At 41.2% G+C, this 21069-nt stretch overlaps 1 protein-coding gene across 4 annotated transcripts in view; it reads left to right on the forward strand.

Annotated features, from left to right (window-relative positions):
- The window catches only part of RASGEF1A (RasGEF domain family member 1A), a 146809-nt gene that overhangs the window by 107554 nt on the left and 18186 nt on the right, over positions 1-21069 (forward strand). For 3 of the 4 annotated variants that reach the window (XM_030951517.1, XM_030951515.1, XM_030951514.1), the window contains one exon: positions 15274-15453. In XM_030951517.1, the coding sequence (XP_030807377.1) occupies positions 15280-15453 (174 nt within the window). In that variant the 5' untranslated portion in view covers positions 15274-15279. Of the gene's footprint in view, positions 1-12827; positions 12879-15273; positions 15454-21069 lie in introns of those variants that run through there. The other variant, XM_030951516.1, reaches the window with a different exon arrangement.

A 21069-nucleotide genomic window follows, 5' to 3' on the forward strand; every position in this document is an offset into this window, starting at 1 on the left:
AGCAAAAATGATGTGGTACATACTCATATTTATGACACAGAATTCGTTTAAAAATGAGCTAATACATAAGCTAATAAAACATTCCCAAACCAAGCAGGTACCATGTTAGGTTTCTGAGGTTTTCACCAAACCTGAGGTAATTTTCAGTAGGTAAGGATGATTTTAGCATCTTAAGTGGTAATGTAGTTTGAAAAGAAAGGACAGGAGCTGTTTCAGTTGAGCTCTGCATTTGAATTTCCAGGGTTTGTTGTAACCCCTATAAACTCAAGAGAAAACTCAGCTGGTGTGAACTGAAACAAGATGTTTGAGTGAAAAAACTGCCAGTGGAAACCACTGAGCCTGAGAATCAAAACCAGTGTTTGGACCTGCACTGCACAGATGTCTGGCCAGCCCGATGCAAATGTTATGTTTTCTTGCACAAAATTCTAAGCCCAACTTTTTTTTTCACCGAAACCAAGGGTTTAGGGTGCAGGGAAATACATTAATTTGAAATGGCATCTCCTAATGAGCAAAGAAAGATCACGGACCCAGCAAGAGCAGGGAAATTACCTTTGCATATTTAGTTTTCAAGAGATGGAGGAGAGAATGAGAGAAATGGAACTGTGGTCACAGTGGGGAAGTTTATGAGAAACACAAGCAGTGTGGCTCAGGCAGCTTGGGGGAGTGCTGGAAGATTTCAGAAGGTGCACAGATTCCTTTCTCATTAATGAAGGGGCCCTGACTCCAGCTCTGCCGAACTGGCTCTGAGTGCAAGGCTATTCAGCTCCCTCCTTTGATTGAAAGCATGAGTCTGTTACTTATGAGCTCTCAGAAGCTTTCCTTTTAATAGGAAGTGGGGGGAAGGGGTAAAAAGATGGCTGGAGGAGGGGAAGGGAAAGATGAGTAGCAAAGAACACTGGTGGCTGAACATGGGACTTCAAGGGATATGCAGGACAGGCCTTTGGGGAAGGGTTAAAAGCTTACAAGGTGAGTGATGCCTTTCCTGGGCTGATTTTTCTCTCATTATTCACCAACATGTTAAGAAGTAAACTGCATATTCAATCAACCCTTAACCTCTTATTTTCTGATAATCTTACAAAATTATTTATTCTGCTAGCATGGAACTAAAAAAAAAATTGATGGTTTTCAATTTTTTTTTGGTAGATATCAGCTGTATTTTAATAATACTAAAAAAACACCTAAATAAACCTAATCCTGACATCTTCCCTGCTGCAACAGGGAACATGCAGCCTGCTGTTCCAAATTGCAGACAGTCACGAGCTCTCGTCAGACTTTGTGTGGGCTTGAAATGTTCTTTTAGTCCTTTGCAGCTGAAAACTGAGCACAAATTATCACTGAAAGGATATGAAAAATTCTGCTGGGACATTTGCCATAGCTGTACAGGAATGCTCCTCAAAGCAATCAGAAAAGGGAGCAGATTACTTAGCTCAGGTTTGAGGACTGTATTGACTGCTAGCTGTTTCTAAAAAATGTTACTTTTTTATCTGGAGAAAAAGACAAAAACTCACTGATCAAACTGTATTTTGCTAGTTTTTATCTGTTGCCAATGAAGAGATATCAACCCCTTCTGGTCTGTAAAAACTTTGCTTATCTTCTAAACTGAGCAGAGATCTTGGCAGGAAACGGAATGGGCAACTTCAAGATAAATCTAAGTACTTCGTATGTGCATCAACCTGGGATGCAGCTTCAGTGCTGTAACATTTGGAGTGCTGTGCTGGATTCAGTGCTTGAGCTCCTAGGTGTGTACACTATTAGTAGTCACTTCTACAGAGATAGTATATCCAGAGTTAAAAAAAAAATTAGCAAAATCTTTAAATTTTTGCTCTTGGTGAAGTAATTTTTATCTGCATTCAAAACACAAAATACATGCAGAATCAGACTTTGAACCAAGTGTATCAATATAGAGGAAGGAAAAATAGTTATAATAAAAAGGTCCTTTTGCTCAGTAATGAAAATAGAGACTTGTGATCACAAGCAGCACCAAAGGGAAAGAAGGGATTAAGTAACATTAAACATCAGCCTTCACTTGGGATCACTCAGATGAGTTCTGTTGCCTCTAACAAGTTTTGTGCTAATACTCGGATCTGCAGCATTGGACATGCTAACCTATGGTACCTCTTCCCTAGCATCATAAATTTATTATCATTTATTTTTGAAAGAAAACAGTGGAATATCCCAATATCACTAACCAAACAATATTTCCTCACTCTTTAAAGCACACACATACATACACCACAAGAACAATGCTAACTTCTGAATTGATGCTCTTTGATGTGTGAACATACGAGACAATTGGAGACATTCCAATTATCTTCAGTTCAAAGTTGGGCCAAAATTAGAAGCAGTTATGAATAATGGATTAAGTTTTAGCAGAAATGGCAGTGCTGCACAGAATAAAGATGAGAGTTTAGCTTAGCTGTGAATATGTGAACCAGGTGAGCCACACTGCTTCCTTAAACAGACACCTTGGAATTGCACAACCTCAGAAGTTCAATTAACAAAACACATGTCAAATCAGGGTTTTGTGACAGGGTTTTGTGACAGGTTATAAACTGTTTTCAGATGCAATTCTGATGTTTCCAGGATAAAATTAGAAGCTGAAGTTCCTTATGAAATTGGTTTTTTTTGGAGGGTTTTTTTAAGAAATAACCATGCCAAAATCTGGTCATTTACCATAGCACCCTAGGAGTCACTACCCAGGCAAGACACGTATCTTGAAAGTGTCATCAGCCAACATGGAGATAAGCACCAGCTCAGATCAAAGGGTGCCTAAGCAGGCTATTTCCATTCATTGGGAAATTTTCCTGACAATCTAGCATTTTAATTAAAGAATAATAATCTTCCAAGTAGTAATGCTTCTATAGCTGGATAAGTTATTTTTGCTTGGATGTCTATGCTACATTGCAGAAAAAGATGTAGAGTGAGCATTCCATTGTTGCATTATATTCCTGTAATTCTACTTTATTTTGTGGATTCTGTGAATAGTGGAGCTCAGGTGATCATCATGATAGTGCAGATTGTAGGAATGGGGAGATATATGTGGCTACTTCTTTGGATTTGCACTCTTGTCAGAGACCTGTTTTCCTTGACTTTGCTGTCTCCAGCGTTGTGTGTAAATGTGGGCAGTGCCAAGTTAGGGAGGGGTTGGCACTGAGGCTCAGTGCCTTGTTATTCACAGTTTTGACAAGAGTAGCAGACAGCAGGCCAGAGATGATCTTTTATGGTTTGTGCCCCGGTTTCTGTATGGTTATTTACAGATGCCCTTGTTGAAATCCTGTGTTAATCCTGCCTTCCTTCACCAGCCTCAGTTTAAGTCTGCCAGTATTTTGCAAACTATAAAAATGATTACTTAAAACAATCAATGTTCTCTAGATTTTTAGTAGCAGTAAAAAGCTTTAGCAACAATGAAGAAAATATTTTGCTCAATAGACTCACTGAGAACTGCAAAATATAAAGCAGCTGTTTCACCAAATTCATAGAACATCCATTACAAAAGTTAATTAATAGCTAATATGAACTATTATGTATCATGCAATGCTAAGGCCATTCAAGACTTTCATTTACTTTAGAAAATAACTACCAATAAAAAGCATATTCAATGCTTTTCTTCTTTTGCTTTAAAATTACAATTCTCTTTCTAGAAGCAACTGCTCCACTTGAACAAACCCTTCTTTATTCAATAGACGTAGGTGTGAGTGGGGGTAGGTGTTTCATCTACCAAGGACACGCAGCAAAACTGTGCTCAATTTGCAACACAGGTGTTTAAAATGCCAACACTTGAGTGCCTCTCCAGCCTCAAATTTCTCCAGCATCACTGAATTTTTATCCCAGAGAAACAGCAGATCCAATAAGGAACATGGTAGAAGTTACAATGTGATAAATCCCCTTTCCTGGACTGCACAAAGTATAATATGACAAGAAATTCCTCAGTCTTCTTATCAAGGGGATTTGATGCAGGCTGGTGGGTAATCATGGGAGGATTTTGTATATAATGTTTTATATTATGGTCCTAATTATTCTTAGAACAGGATGAACTGGTAGAATATAGTATCAGGAAGAAAATGGTTGTGATTTGTAAATCTATAAAGCATTTATGCTGTAAACAGACAAGAGAGCGTTTTAGGTCTCCCTAATTGAAATTGGGCTAGATTTTATTAAAGAATTTGCAAAGATAACTACTTAAATAACTTAATGCATTTGCAATACTTCATGTGAAACAAGCTGTATTTTTTACTTTGGTATTATTAGGTCTGAACCAGCTGCCAGTGGGATGCCTTGTAAGTTTAGGATTTCTAGCTTGTCTTTGCCATGCATATATTCTGTGGGAGCCCAAGTGAGAAAATAGGAAATTATAAAATACTCATAGGGAACTAGTCTCCTACACAAGAAAAACAATGTGATTTTCAGTGAACATTCCCAAGTTAACAATCAGTACTGCAACACTGTTAAGTCATTATGCTTAAGCAGCTTCATTTGAGGGCAAGGCACTTTGAAGTTTTTTTCATGTATACAGATTTTAAAGAAGTGTGAGAGTACTACCTCGCCAAAAATCTCATATAATTAGCAAAGTTAAAGGCATTATGAATAGACTGGCCAGGAAATCTGCCAAGACATGGAAAGCCTTTACCTTTAAACCACCAGCTCAAATATCAGTCAAACAGTAGGTAACTATCAGTTCAGGATACACAGAAGCACCATGGAGGGACAGGATGGCAGGGAAACTAAATAATTTTTTAAATTGTTTTCATTCTTGCTATCCAAAATAATTGAAATGTTTGTTACATATTTTAGTTTTTATGAAATGCATGTGTATATGAGCTTTACATAACATTTTACAGTTTGTATGTAGAGTGCTGTCTGTTTGTTTCAAAACTTTACAGAGAGAAAACTAAATAACAGAGCTGACTATACTTTCCTAGGCAAGGGGAGACCTCACTTCTGAACACCATTTAGTGCTTTATTACATTTACTGCAGCCATGTCTTAGTGACAGCTATTCATTCTATAAACCCAGCATACATCTCTACAGCTTCTCTCCTCAGCTATATCAATAATCTGCATCTTGTTTGTACCTTGTCTAGCTCTGGAGAAAAAAAAAAGTTCTTCAGAAAGTAGGAAATGAAGGGAAAATAGCATAAACCAGTACAATACTTTCCAATTCCTACAGAGATCACAGATTTCTGAGATCTAGTCTAAAAAAATGTTTTACTAACGTGACCATGGATTTTAGGGAGCTTCGGTATCCCTGCACAAATGAAAATAAAAAGTCAAAAACAACAACAACAAAAAACCCCGAAACAAACAACTCAAAACAGAGAAATCCACCCACAGACAATCTCACCACGAGTCTCTAAACCTGAACGGAGCCGGGCCGTGCCCACGGTGTGCACAGCTTTGCTGTGAGAGAGCAGAGCCTAACGGGGAACACAAGGGAGCGACAGAAGGAACAAGCTTCCCCAGGGGAAATAGGATCAGTTTTAAGTTTCCCACATGCTCGTGCCTAGGGAATCCCCTTTGAAGTTGCTGGCTGACATGACATCTGTTTCATGCCACAGCAGCAGCTGTAGGGTTGAAATCCAGACTCATCAAAACATGCGTGGCTCTTGGATTCACTGTGTTTGTTTTACACCATCTGATTCTTCCTCTGGTAAGAAGGCAGAACAGTATCAATTGTAAAATTTAAGTAAAATAATAACCTCACTAAGTGATTTTTAATTCTGGCACAACAAACTTGAAAAAGGCAGACAAAAGGGTGAAAAATCCAATAATATCCTCCTGACGAAAAATATACATGCTCCACCTGCCCCTAAAAAAAAAAGCAACTAGAAATTATTGAAACTTGTTATCCTATGACTTAGCAAACTTTTAGGTGAGTGTCAAAGCAAACAGGTTCAATGAGCACATTGTTTTTTCGTCATCAGCTATTTGAATTGTGGCTTGACTGGCACAGCCCACAGGGAAAATAAAAGCTTCAGGAGGACAGTAAATCTTTTATTTGTAGTACACTTGCATTTATGTCCTCATAAAGATACTTTCATAAAGGTTTGAGCCAAAGTAGCTTAGTCATGTGAATTCTTTGACTGATTCATGTCAAGATGCTTTAGCAAAACAGAAGATTAAGTAATTGATCACTCAATATCACTAGTACACAGATAATTTATTTTTTTATTTTATTTTTTTACTTTCAACATTTATGTATCTACAGCAGGGAGTTTGTTCACCTGCAGAACTGCCCTCAGCCTAACCCAGTGCAAATTTGGCCACATAGAGCCATACTACTTTACAGCTTCAGGTTAAATAGCTTATGCCTGAATAGCCTGAGACTGTGTCCTAGGATATGTAAAAAAGGATAAACATACATATATATGGAACAATAACCTCTGTTCTGTAGTACCCAGCACCAATTCAATACAACTTTGTCGTGTGATAGTGTCAGTCCTTCCCAAACTATGCTAAAAATCACTGTAGGTGACAGAAAAGTTCTTATAGATGAAACTAATTAAGCTCAGGAGCTCATCCATTTGTTCACTGGCTCTTGTTAGTCATCAGAATGCTTCCTTAGAAATTAGTTTTGAGTACTTAATTTAATGGCAGCCTTTTGCTAAAATTATACCATATTTAACTATTTTTGCAATACTTCTCCATATATTTTCCCTCAAGATACTGTCAAGACTACCACACCTTGATTCTATTCCAAATAAAGGCATTAGAATTAAACCAACAGCAGTTAAGAGCCCTGCAAAACAAGTAGACTTCAGACTACTGTAAAACTCCCCCCAAAACTGCTGATGAGCTTCTTGGCAGTGTCAGCAAAAGGAGTCCAAGCAATAGATGCTCATGGGAACTGAATTACCTGCAGTAATTCAGGTAAGACAAGACACATCATGTGTTTAATAGAAATGCTTTTAAGCTAATACAGCTGCAGGTGAGTTACTGCAAATGAGCTCATCAGCCCAGAACTTCTCTCCATCAGCTCAAAAATGAAATCTGTAGAACCAGAGAATGAAAATTGAAGGAGAAAAAATGGATCCCATAACTGATTGTAATGAATCTTCCAAAATACCTGTGGGAATGCTAACAATGTCACTGCCATAGTTTCTGCTAAAGCAAACAGAAGGTTGACTAATCAAACTGGCAATTTTGATCTGTTAATTGTGATGCCCTGAAGCTTATAATACTAAAAATAAGCTCATTTTTTGTTGAGCTAGTTAAAAAGAAATAGCAACCCACGTGCATTTACAAAAATACCATATCAAGAAGATTGACATCAGCAGACATGCAGATTTTTCTTCCCCTGGGCACCAAATTGCTGATGTATGTACATGCTTCCTCCCTGGCATAATTCATTTTCCCTTTCTGCCCAGTGGCAGGGTCTTGGAATGGCTGGTGCCACAGCAAGCATGAATGTGCAAGTAAAGGACACACTAGCTAGGATAAGTCCAGAACTCCTGCATCTTGAACCCAACCTTGAGCCTAATGTAAAAGAGAATATCAGTTGTTTTTAAATAGTCAACTTTAAAAGACCTGAGATAAAATTAATATAAAGAGTGCCTATTACATTAGCATGCCTCTGTTACTCCTTGCTGGAGTCAAAATCAGACTGAATCACAAACATTAAAAGCAGTTAAATAGGGGGGTTTGTGCCTTTTCTACCCTTTCTTTAAAAAAAAGTGAGATGGCTCCATCAGCTCCTGAAAACACACAAATTGCCATTTATGTATAACAAGTTCTAGCAGCTCCTTTAAGCAGAGCAGGCCCAGCCTCCATCTTTCTCTGACATCTTTTCCTTAGTTCACTCTGACTAAATCTCCTCTGCCTTTATAGAGCTGAGGTCCTCAGACTCCTGTAAGGGATCTCTTGTTACATCCTTGATGCAAAGCAGAAGTACCAACCTTTTATATTTGTATTTTATTTAATCAAATCAGATTGAGCCAGTTGTTTCCCAACTGAATGTACCTTAAATCTTAATCAGCAGGCAAGATAATTGCTAAAAACTACAGATTTCTATGACTAAAGTATCTATGAAAACCAGGAACCCAACAGACTAGTGGAATTCCTTTGGCAGCAGCGCCAAAATAGCCATTAAAATCTCAGTTGTTAATTAACAGCCACACACCAGTAACACAGGCAACTCGTGTCAGGTTATGTTAAATCTGTTATTTTGGCAGAGGCACTAAAATACCTGGGGATTAGCACCATGTCCTCTCTAAATCCTGGGGAAGACCTTTCCTTTCAATCCAAGGGGGAGCTACAGGACACAGCATCAGGGAAAAATCTGTTTCACCCTGCCCAGCAAAGAGTTATTCTCAGTGGTGTCACAGAGCTGCGCTAATGCCAGTGAAAACACAGTTTGCTCCACAGATACAGAACAGAATTTTCACAACCAGTTTCCCCTTTCAGACAGAACTAAAAACAGACATAGCATCAAACCACATCTTAAGTTGCTCCTGTGTTTTCATCTTGGTTTGCTCTTAAAATTGCTGATACCTAAGGGGTAGAGCTGGTCAGGACCCCTCCAGCAAAACATTTTCAAAATGGAAAATGCCATTTTCAAGCTACCATACTCATTGGCTCAGACAAAACTATTATGTGGAAAGATTCCTCATGCCCCAGGTCAGAGAGAGGGAGACAAAGACATAGTCAATAATAATCAAAGACTGCTGGCTAGAATGCTCAACCCTGCTTCAAGCTTATAAAGCTTTGCTCAGTTCAGAACCACAATTTGAAACTCTTTCCTCCCACTCCCATCTGCTGCCAAGTTATTAATGTGCCATCAAGTTATTGTGCAGCATGAACCTCTGAAATTTAGAAGTCTTCAAATTCATCTAAAAGTGGTTTGAGAACAGCTTTTAAATCTGAAAATTTGTGTGCAACAAGGAAACCTTGAACACTTGTGCAGCCCTATGAACAAGACCAGAACCCAAATGGTCCTTGAACACAGCCACCTGAGGCTTTGAAGCTCTAACTCATTCTACTCCTTAAATTATGAGTCTTACAAATGATCCATACTAACATGTGCCCATGTAAAAGCCCTATTTAAGGCCACACTTGTGGAATTTAATGGCATTTCCTGGACAAATTCCTTATCTCAAATCCAAATAAAAGGGTTCAGTCTACAGCCAAGGCCATCAATCCATAAAACCCATGAATGTAACACCCATTTTTAATACAGCATTCTTTTTTGAATTCCAAATGACAGTATCAGGCTGTATATGCCTTAAAGCCTTCCACAATAGCAAGAAGAGAACGCTGTGCTGCAGGGTTTCTGCACTGCTCTGTGGGTACAATGCACCAGTGAAAGAGGATATAACATGCACACACCGTCACCCTCTATGCCCTGGCCACTTGCAAGAGGTCTAGAGAGCTCTGGGGAACAGTTCAGACATCCCCTCCAAGTTAGAAACAAGGCTAAGCATAAACCCAGCAGTGCTTCAAAGACCTAAGCAATGTGCTGTATTCATCCTACTGTGTGCATAAAAGGGTAGGAATGGACAGATGAAAACTCGATCCTGTGTTGGTATTTAATCAACTATGAACAATGCCATACACAATTAGGTTCATTTTCAATGACAATTTCTGTGGCTTTGTCCCTCTTTGTTTCCTTCAAAGCAGATGCTGGGGCTTTAAAGCATGCTGACATCCTCTGTTAAACGAAACCAAATGTTCATTATTAACAGACTTGTGTGGAAGGTGACCAAGTGAGGGACTCGAGTAGCTTGACAATGAAAGCTCCAAGGACAGCATTTCTAGGAGAGTCCCTTTATAATTGACTTTATAGCCTCAGATCAGCATTAATGACATTTGTAATGACTGACTTTTCCTAAGTACAATTACATTTTAACTATACACACAGGCACATTTGAACAAGTTGTTGCCAAAATGTTATCTAAGGCCAGTAGAAAAAATTCACATTTCTTCTTCCCTGACTCTGTTTATAATCTTCACTCCCAAATTGATCTCTCCTTCATTTTCATCCATTTTCCTTTGCTAAAATCTATGTTTTTACCAAGCTATTGACCAGCAATTTTCCACTGAAGAGGAGATGTAACTGTACTGGGAAACTGAATCCCAACACAATAAAGCAAAAGCTTACTGCCCAAATATAAAAACATACAAAGTAAGTGCAACAGCATGAAAATACCTTATCAGCATCTCACAGATGAATACTGAGGGCACAGTGGGATTAAAAAAATTTGTCAGTCAAGTGTCCAGAGCACAAGCAGGAACAGAACCCAAATACTGCACGTGCCAACCCAGGTCATTAATCACACGGTAATCGAATGTGTTAGGGCGATGTTGGCCAGTGGGAGAGAGGCTGAAGCAACCTTGAAGGTTGAGGCAGGCACGGCGTGGCTGCTGCTGACTCACTCTGCAGCAAGATGCTGCTCTGACCAGCTCAAGGGAACCACAGCAGTGTCACCTCAAAAGCAAGCCACAGAATGAGAACAGGCTCTGCTGCTGGTTAAACTGCTCTGGGGTCCACCCACCAGCAACATGAGGCAATGCCTGATGGAAGCATCTTCAAAATGCAAGCAATTTGCTGAGGAACAGAACTTACATAACTACAAAAACAATTAGACCTCAGAGAGTTTCTGTATCAACAGATTTCAACACAGAATATAGATAGCTAAAGGTCATCATCCACACTTTGCAGAAGGGGAAATGAAATGATAATATGATTCATCTGCTACATGCTGTACGAGCTGAATTTAGGCCTTCAGCTCCTCTAATTTGAAAAAACTACATTTCCAACAAGACTACACAACACACTGTCCCCAAAACCAAGCATCATGTATCCTAGGAAAGGAAAAGATATTTTACTGAGCTTTTATCCTAACACACCCTCCCAACATTTATATACACATACTTAGGTATGTATATAAACAAGAAATATATACATAGAAAAAAGTCTAAACAGACTCCGCTGGACTACTGAATGGAGAAATATGGAAAAACACCACAGAGAAGAGAGAGCATACCTAGCTAGCATAATTTTCCTTAATTTTATCTTAATTCCTACATTTCTTAGTTCCACTGACAAGACAGATATAATTTCTGATGTCACTAAACCAACAAAACCCCAAACAAACAAAAAGATCAGAGGCTGTTTTTACAACAGATTGAATCTGTGACTAGAGCTCAATTAACTAGGTATGTTTTGCTAAGATTAATGACATATTCTTCTAAAAGTCTCAGCAAATGTTTGAGTAAGGTTGGAAAACAGATTAGCTCAGAAACAGAATGAAATCCAATACCTGTTTTTCATGCATAGTTATTTGCAGGCTTGCTGGTGTTGCTCGTAGCTGTAAATACTAGATGAGGTATTGAAAGATATTCATAGCATTCAGAAAGAAATACTATCATAAGCCTACAAGTTCTTACCTTCTGCTTTCAATAACTTTTTATAAGGAACTTCAAGATGTTTGAACAAGACTTAACAAAACTTGTCCCTCACATTCTGTGGGTTACCATTACATTTACCTGACCATTACACAGTGCCAGTGCAGACACCACCCCCTGGATTCCAGCCCAGGACTGCTGCCTGGAACCTGCTCGGTGTCCAAGGCAGGCAGGGGGCTGTAGCTGACCAAAACCTCACCATAAACAGGCATCAGATCTGCTACAGCACCTGCACACTCTAAATGTTGTGGAGCACAGCTAAGAGACAGGATTGAGACTGACAGCAAAGCAGACTTGGGGGGGGACGTGACTTTTCTAGCAGTTGTTTAAAAGAAAACCTAATTTTAAATAAGGAAAATAATCTCTATAGCAGAACTGTTAGAATTTGGAAGCCAAAAAGGAATTTAGTAAGCAAGCAGTAAAGATGAGTAGTACATATCTTTCTAAAATTAACGTGTATTTAGGATGGGTGACAGTGCTTGTCCTCAAATCGTGACCAATCATGAATCTGTTCCTTATACTCCTGAGTACGTGCATGTACCCAAATTCATCTGCCATGCCCACCTACCTAGAGTGGCGTACCTACTTCCAAAAGGTTTTTCCTACATTAATCACCATGGAAACTAGAGAAGCCTTCTGCTACATATTGAAACACAGCAATTGAATAAGTAATTTGAATAACAAAAATAAAGCTAAATAACGACTGGAGACAATGTAGCAACCTCTAAACCATCCCAAATCAAGTAAAATTGTCAAGGACAAGAAAGATTTGCTTGTGTGGGAAAAGGCTGAAAAGATGGCAGCCCTCAGCTGCTCCTGGGTACAGGTGAGGGACTCTGGGGCAGATTGATGCACCTCGGAGCCTTTCCAAGGGAGATCAGATTCTAGACAGGACGCGTGTCCGTGTGTGACACAACAGGGGCTGGTCCCGCGCCAGCCCTGCGGCTCGGGACAAGCCCAGGGCTATCAGACTGGCTCAGGCATCCAGAAGAGAGAAACTCCGACCGAGAGAGGAATAAAAACAATTATCAGCGGGCAGGGCTGGCCGGCCGCGCTCCCGGAGCAGCGCGTCCCGGCCCCGGGAGCGCTCCCCGCGCCCCGGCACACGCGGGGGCAGCGCGGAGAGACGGGCGGGCTGGTGGCTGCAGAACGTGTATCTAGGGGGAAAATACACAGAAAAGGGAAAGCCAAACAAACCAAAAACAAACGCGGGGGGGAGAGGGAACCAGCCGTCCCACCCAAACCACGCGGAAAGATCGAGTGTTCCCAGCAGAAAGGTGCCCGGCCGCCCCCGCCGGGCGCGCCCTCCCCGCCGGCCCCGTTTGAACGGGCCCCGCCGCCGCTCAGCCAACGGGGCCCCGCGGCCGCGCTGACGTCAGGCGGGCGGGCGGGAGCGGCGGGCGGGCGGCCGGGGCTGTCGCCAGAGCCCGGGCCCGGTGCCCGCCCGCCCGCCGGGAGCGCCGCGCCAGGAAGATGAGGGTAAGCGCCGCTGCCAGAGCCGGAGCCGGCCCGCCCGCCACCTGCGGGCTCCGGGGGCACGGAGCGCCGGGGGCCGCCGGGCGGGAACTCCCGTGAGCGCGGAGGGCACGGGTGGGTTTGGCGCGGAGCTGCCCCTGCGGCGGAGCCAGCGCCCCGCCGCGTCCCGCCGCACGGAGAACGCCAGCGAGCGGCTCCCGGGGCGGGCGGCAGCGAGGGCACGGCCGGCGGCAGGTGCTGCGGGGCTGTGCCGCAGCGCTCCCGCCCCAGGAGCGGGGCTGGGGCGCGGGCAGCGCGGAGAGCGCCCCGGGATCGCGGGGCGGCGGCGGAGCGCGCCCGATGTGCCCGGCCGTGCCCCCCGTGCCCGGCTGTGCCCGCTGCCCTCCCGCGGGGACAGCTCCGGCAGCGCCGGTGGCACCGCGGCATGCGGCACCAGCCCCGGTAGGACAGCCAGGGCGGCGGGGAGCGGTACAGGCTGCGCCCCAGAGGGGTCTTTCTTTAAAACCGAACTGGTGGAACAACGAGCGCCTTAAAGGAGTTAAAATGCTTGATGGCAAAAGCGGGGTACGTTTCCAGCTAAAGCATCGTTTCACTGGGGGTTTGTTTGGTGGTTAGGTTAGCTTAAAAGCCCTGTGCAACTTCAAGTTGTTGGCCAGAAGTGCTCATCACAGCCAGACCATCCTGAGCAGCAGCTTGGGGCTGTATTGGTATGGACCTTAAAAGGGAAAAAAGCAAATTACTGGCGAGTTACTTAGTACAGATAGCGAAGCCGTTAGCTTCAGCCGTTTCTCGGTGTTGTGTACTGCAAAGCTCAGGCCGAACAGATAAATCTGTAAAATACCAAGTAACCTCAATGCACTTTTGTGCAGAACTGTCATTTTTCATTTCTTTTGATATGACATTAGATCCTGCCTTTTCTATTTTGTTGGACTGTGTCCTGAACTTCTGAAACTGAGCTCCATTCCTCTTTGTGGTCTCCCTGGTTGCTATTAAACAGCTACTATATTTATCTTACGGGGAATTACACTTCCCTTGTGTCTCTTATCACGTATGCATGCAACGGTCTTTTGGTAAAAGCCACGGAACAGTTCTACTTATCAGCGTCACACAAGTAAATCTGTCACTTTGATAAACAAGTTCTGTTAATACTGGTATTTTTTCCTCACAGTGCACCTAGCATTTATCAGTGCCTAAGAGGAGAAAAATGTTCTATATTCCAGTTGTAAACATGAATGATTGACTTTGGAGAATTTGAGAGGAAAAATATACCTTGCATTAAAAAATTGCTCAGGAGAAGACTTAAGTGCAGGAGATGAGCACAGTTAGAAACAGCTGTCAGGTTAAAGGTGCCGATAATGGCCTAATCCTTTTCATCTACATAAGTGCTTTTCATCTATGTCAATATCTTTTCTCTTTCAGAGACAGTGAGACAGCAGCTCAAGAGTTAATGCTGCTTTCTTTGCACTTGATCTCCTAAACAGTCTTGACTATTTCAGCAGCCAGGGGGAACTGTTTTGATGCTGAATAGCATTTCCAACCTTTACATAGAGCAGCAGGATGTTTTGTTTAGCCTTCTGCATAGATTTAAGCTGTAGCCAGTTTAAAACAAACAAGAACCCCCCTAGAGTTTACTCAAAGGCTGCGGTACAGTGATACAATTGTGGCCAAGGGAAGGGAGGTGCAAACCCTAAACCTTCGTGTGGTTTTTGTGTTGCGACAACAGGTTTGTATCCTAAGCAAAGATCTCCAAAGAGACTGTTTAAATTAGGCTTGTATATGACAGTATATGTCACAGTTCCACCCAGTTCCTGGTTTCATGTACATGTTTAAAAAAAAAAACCAGCAATTTTGATCAGACAGGATATCCCCTGCTGTTTCCAGTGATACTTACATACAGAAGATGCACTTGTGCTGAGACCTGGATTACATCTAGCTACAGAAGTGGTGAAGGATTTATCATCACAAGTGAAGTATTTTGGCCAAAGAGCTGACTTCAAAATGAGTAAAAATGGGAACATTAAGGCTTAGTATTTGTTTGTTTGCTCAGTAAGGCACCACTTCAGTATCTTGGAAATGCAGAAAGCATTCTGTATTTTCATCTCTGTCTAGTTTTATGCATAAAGAACCAGGGAAAAGCTGGGGAGAAGGAAGAAGTGAAGTGCAGTAAGGAAAATTCTTACAGCTCATGCATCTACAGCTTTAGAGACATAGTTTAAAGTGCATTTCAAACACCCAAGCCAGCTTGCAGACTGCTTGGATTCAGAACTCAGCTTCAACGATGAGGCTGCCTGCAGTCAAATCTGTAATTGTGTTTAATGTATGCCTCTGTAAAACCCACACATAAGACATCCTGCAAGAAAGCTTAACCCTCTCTCCCCCTTTCTTTGCCCTTCTGCAGGAAACTATGCCCCAGACGCCAATATTTTCCAGCATGCTTGGTTCCAGTTGTAGTGGGCAAGTGCAGCCAGACATGGGAGAGAGATGTGTGGACCCTGTTTACCAGGATGGGAACCTTGTTTCTGGATCACTGGAGGCCTTGATAGAGCGCCTGGTGCCCACCATGGACTATTACCCAGATGTAAGTAGCCACCAAAAGGGGATTGTTTTTTACTCCCATGGTTTAGTACCCCCATACTGCATTAGTATCTGATTTGGTGCTCTCTCATGAAATTCTACCTCTGTCTGATTCAAGATTGAGATGTAGGCTAAAGATGCATTTATTTTACTGGCAATATTCATTCATTAAAAATGTTGCTCAATAGGGATATTCTGTTTCTAAATGAGAGCACTTGTTAGAAGGATAGAGCCATCTTGCACTCAAATGAGTGCCTTAAGAACCAATTAAAAGCAGCATTAGCCACAGAATTTTCATAGTTCTAAGCTGCTTTAGCTCTAATGCAGCCAAGATTAACTACTAACCAGGTCCTACCTAGGGAAACAGACCTGAAAACAGCTCTACTATTTTTCCCCTTAATTTTCTATGCATATCCTAGTTAGGCCATCAGAAACAAAAATCACAACCTAAAATAGATTTTAATTAAAATACTCTCTTTCTAAAGACATTTTAATGGGCCAGTGCTGTAATAATGTATGTTCTGGAGCCTGAAAATGATTTTGCAACTGACTGAACATCCTCAGTACAGTCCTCAAAGTGAATCTTACCTATATGTAACTCTAGGGTATGCAGTAAGAATTTGAACCTAGGATATTAAGATACCACTTTATCACTTAAAATTACTCTTTGTGCCCATTAATTAAAGATACTATTGGAACAAGTGGCCAAAGATCAGAGGGTCTATATAACTTATATTCTATTTGACCTCTGAAAAAGCAGCAACTATTACAGAAGTATCCCAGCTCTTTGAAAAACTAACAAGGAGCAGGAAACTGCAGTCAATATTAAATTATATGCCAAAGTTAATGTTTATTACAGTGGGCCATGCTATATCTTGTATGTTTCTCAGTCTAATTTGTATAGAACGTTTTATTGTGGTCCCATTTAAATCACAATAAAGTCCCTCCAAGGTCCCACAAATAACACCACACATCCTCACAATCATCATCATCCACAAAAAGGGGCTCTCCATGTGAGAGCTCAGTGGGAATGTGCAGAATTGCCATCAATCATCAGTATAGGATTAAAAAAGCAAAACAAGCATGGTTTACTATTCCAGTTCAAAAGTAATCCTAAACCTTATATTTAAATATGGCTAGCATACAATTGTGCTGCCAGTACCAAATCCTTTCTAAGACTCAGAGGGATAACCATTGTTAGACATTAAATCTCCATTCCACACCCCCAAATACATATTGTAGAGCAGATGCACAGAAGAAACTAGTGGGTAGAGCTGGTGTGGTATTGCAGTGGAATGAAAGCTTTAGGATAATCCAAGGAGTCTGTTCCTTCTCTTTCCTCTGATACAGGAATCTTGTTACTTGCTACTTGTATTTCAGAAGTGTAGCAAAGTTGTTTAAGTAGCTGCTAATGCACATCTCTTATTGTACCTTGCAACATAAAATATATTTATAACACAGCTGCTCTGAAAACGGTTCCAGGAATTGAGTAAGGGGTCTACAACTTACTTTGGAATGCTGCTAGTTTCCGTGGTGCTTTCCCTTCATATCCCATGCAAGAGTGCATTACAGACCCAGCAGCCATGGGCCCCACCCTGCAGGCTGCAGGTTAAACAGGCAGCAGGCTCACAGCTGAACATCCAGCAGAAGCAGTCAGGGGTAACTCCAGGGGAGAGAGATGGACAACAGCATTCAACCAAATTCATCTCCTCTATAGCACAACACATACCTTCAGTTAAACCAGATCACCCAGTTCAGGTGAAAGGAATAATTATAAAATGACTAGAAAAATAAGCTCTGAACAACATAAAGAAGAAGCTGTATTCGAGTTATCTTCAAACTCAAATTTTCTATTTCCCTTCAGTTACATGTTTATACTTCATTTCATGCTCATTTGTGGTTTTAGGGGGGCTGCCACAGAGGGTTGGTGGTAGCCATTTGAGCTGATATCCTGTCAGAAGAGCAGCCAGTCCTGTATGTTCAAGAGAGAAGTATCAAAACCTCTTAGTCTTAACTCTCTGGCCACTCATCCAAAGAAAGGCAGCAAGGTGTCACCCAGAGAAGCCAGTGGCAGAATTAGAGCAGGGGTTACCTTCTTTCAGAGTGACACAGTGGTAAATTGCAATACTCATCCAAGTTTTCTGATGACTACATCTGAGCACAGTGCTTGGAAGGCATTGCTGCCTGCGTGCACATTGATCACAGGAACCTTCTGGGCAGAGAAAAAGGGAGTGGGGACAGAGCAAACACACTGTGTCCTTCTGTGCTGGCTACAGAGGCAGAACAAAAATGTGTTTGCCATGTTGGCAGAGCACGAGACAGGCAAGGGAGGACAGGAAAGATAAGTGCCTGCATTAGTGTGCTGCTCTTCTGAGTCTTGTTTGTGTGCAGGACTTGCTCTGCACATAGGGAAATGTATGCTCATGAGACAGAGGAGTTCAGGAGGTTAGGAATGGAATGTACCAGTCTGCAACCCTTGTGCCCAAGCAAGAAAATATTTGAAGAAAATATTTCACAAACACAAAGTTCCAGAATGAGCAGTGAGTGCACACAGAGAAATTTTATTTTTTTCCCCTGCCTCGAGAAGTCATCAGTGCATTCTTGGGTCAGAGAGTAACAATTCCTTCTTTAGTCTTGTGCACTCACACTCTTCTTTTTTTAACATAATTCAGCTCATCTCTTAGCAACAACTTTAGGCACTAAAGGAATCTGGCTTCTTATTCTCTTGCAAAGCACAAGCCCCTTTTGTGTCTACTTACATTCTCCCAACTGCAGAAAGGATTTTTTTTTTGTTTTGCCTCCCCTCCCAAATACCTGTCACTTTTAGGATAAATGGAGCTTAACTTTCACTCTTATGGAAGCATTTTTTAATCATTCTTTATCAAACTAGCTAGCTTCAGAGCTAAATTTCCTTCTCCAAACCATCCTCTTCATGGCTAGAGGACTGCCTGAGAAGCTGTAGGTTTTTACACTGTTATAACATTTAGCCTGTGTACAGTAGTGCAGATGCAGCAAAACACATAAATCCTTGATCTAGGTAAGGCATATGACATTAGTATGAAATCTTTACTATGCAAAACAACTGTGTTCCAGCCCCTGAGACCTAGCACTAAGCTGAAATGCATGCCTTAGTTCAGTCTGAAATTTCTTTATTGGATAAGGTGTGGCTACTAGCAGAGAGACAAGGAAATGGGGGGGGGTGGTCACTATGCTGTCATTTTTAATTTGGTAGTCCTTGCCTGTGTCAGTAATAAAAGTATCAAAACCCCCTCAATTTGATACCAGTATGGTGTAAACCAGCATATCTTGATTGACCACAATGGAACAATTTTGTTTTCCAAAGTAACTAACCTAGTTCCAGTTAAATTACTTTAAAAATGGAATAAAAATAGAGTAGATGGATTCCAGAAGGAATGATAACTTATTTTATGTTGTCTGAAAAAGCATTGCATGGATCCAGTACAGCTATTACTGATTACAGAGACACATCAGCAGGCCTAAAATGCAAAGTACACACTGCCATGGCCTGTATCTTCCTGCTTCTTGCCAGTTCAAAACTTTTATGAAGATCCTATAAAACATTATCAAAAGAACCAAATAAAGGCACAGGTCATGTGACACTTTTCTTGCTGTGTGACAGCAGGAAAATGATGCTGTGAGTGGCCCTTTCTCAGAGTCCCTCTGGATAAACACTGCGCCACATCACACACGCTTCCACCAAGGAGACCAACTCTAGAATTACTGTGAGAAGCCAAATTACATCTTTGCTTAAAACAATGTGTTCCAGCTTATCAGAGCAAAGGTCGCTGCCAGGGCAGTGTGGCTCAAGTTGTGGTTCCCTGCTACTGACATCTCTCAGCCAGGCCCTCTCAACTCCCAAATCAGGAATGTGGGGAAGGGATCAGAATGTCACGTCCTTTTTTTCTTCCTCCCCACTCATCTCATCTCTCAAATGCAAAATGCAGTAAAAAGTGAGGGCTGCTTCAAGTCTTCAGTGCAAAAAAAAATTTCACACAACCCAGTGACAGCTGACTCACCCAACAGCTAAATGCCTGTTCCACATAGTCCAGACTCACAGTTCTAAGTTCAGGGACAACAATGAACACATGAGATAGAAAGTGAAACAGAGGATAAGTAGGCATAGTTAAAGACACACACCCCAAATCTCACAATCCAACACAGTTCTTTCTGTTGCTTTCATTCTGAGTAGGGAACACATCAGTTTAGGAATCACTGCTGCTGTATCACACTGTACATTCTGTACTTTCATTACATTCCTTCAGAAGGACAGAGTTGTATGTTTAGATATGTGTTTAATACTACTGTACTTATCATTCACTCCCAGAACACTGTGACTTTTGGTTAGTGTTATTTATTTTGTTTTTAAAAAATTCCTTTTTCCTTGATATTTGGTGATTAGTGCTAAACTTGTATTATAGGGCATGCTGAGTACTAAAGAAGTGAAAACATTTTTCATTAATAGAACATTTTACTCTGATTAAAGAAAGATACCACATAACCTCTTTGGGGTCATAAAGATACCATTCTTGTTTAATTATAAGTATGTTTTAGAGACTGCAAGCAGCAGAATTTGTTAGCAGATAGTAGAGATACCATATTTTAGACAACTGGCCCTAAGATTTTAACTGTCTTAATTTACTTGCCCAGCCCAAGTGGTACAAGCTCACATTGACTCTTCAATGCACTTGGCTGTGTCCTGCAAAGTCACATTACTAAAACATGGGAAAAGTAACAGTGCACATTTCAAACATAACAAAGGTTAATTGAAATACAATGTCAAGGAGATCCCCTATAATTTCCCAACTCCAAATTTTACCAGAAAGCCTGAGGGAAAAATGGAATTACTTATGAGGTGCTACTGTCATTAGTCAGGCAATTACAGCCCAATGCAGCAGCCCAGCTTCAAGCACTGGAACAAGACTGGGACAAAAAAAAATCATCCTCTCTTCAATTAAAAGATCCAGAATATGGTTCAATGGATACTTGTCCAGAGTACCATACAGTGCATCACAGCTTTTAAATTGCAAAGGAGAGGCTATTTCTAATGAGACATCCTCATTGTTGGTATTTATTAGCACTGTTCATATTCAAAATAAACTGAAGCAAGCCCCAGATAAATAAAGTCAAGTTTAAAACTAAATTATTGTCCTGTGCCCCCAAACTAAGTGAAAACTTTTGTCAGTGATTGTGGGGAAAAAGGAGTGAAAATCCCCATACATGAAGAAATTACGGCTGTGGTTTGGAATATACACGAAGCAGTTTTCTGCAGCTCAGTGAAAAACATCACTCTTAAAGAAACCAAGCAGCATTAAATAGTGGTGTTGAAGAGTCATAACATCCTTCATTAGATGTATTTCATTTGTGGCTTTGGTAAGTGATGACTAATTAGGCACACAGAGTCTGGCATTTTAAAAGGAAACCATTTGATAATTGGAAAACCCCACAGTTAAAAGCCTTGAAGCCTATAGCATTTCCTCTCAACAGAGCTGAAAAGGACCTACATTTCTCTGGAGACAGGAAAAATTATAGGAATTTTAAATGAAGCAAAGTTACATTCATCATTTACAGATTAGTTTTTCCAAGGAAGACACATTAGTTT

Source organism: Camarhynchus parvulus, chromosome 6, assembly GCF_901933205.1.
Source record: "Camarhynchus parvulus chromosome 6, STF_HiC, whole genome shotgun sequence".
Lineage (NCBI taxonomy): Eukaryota > Metazoa > Chordata > Aves > Passeriformes > Thraupidae > Camarhynchus > Camarhynchus parvulus.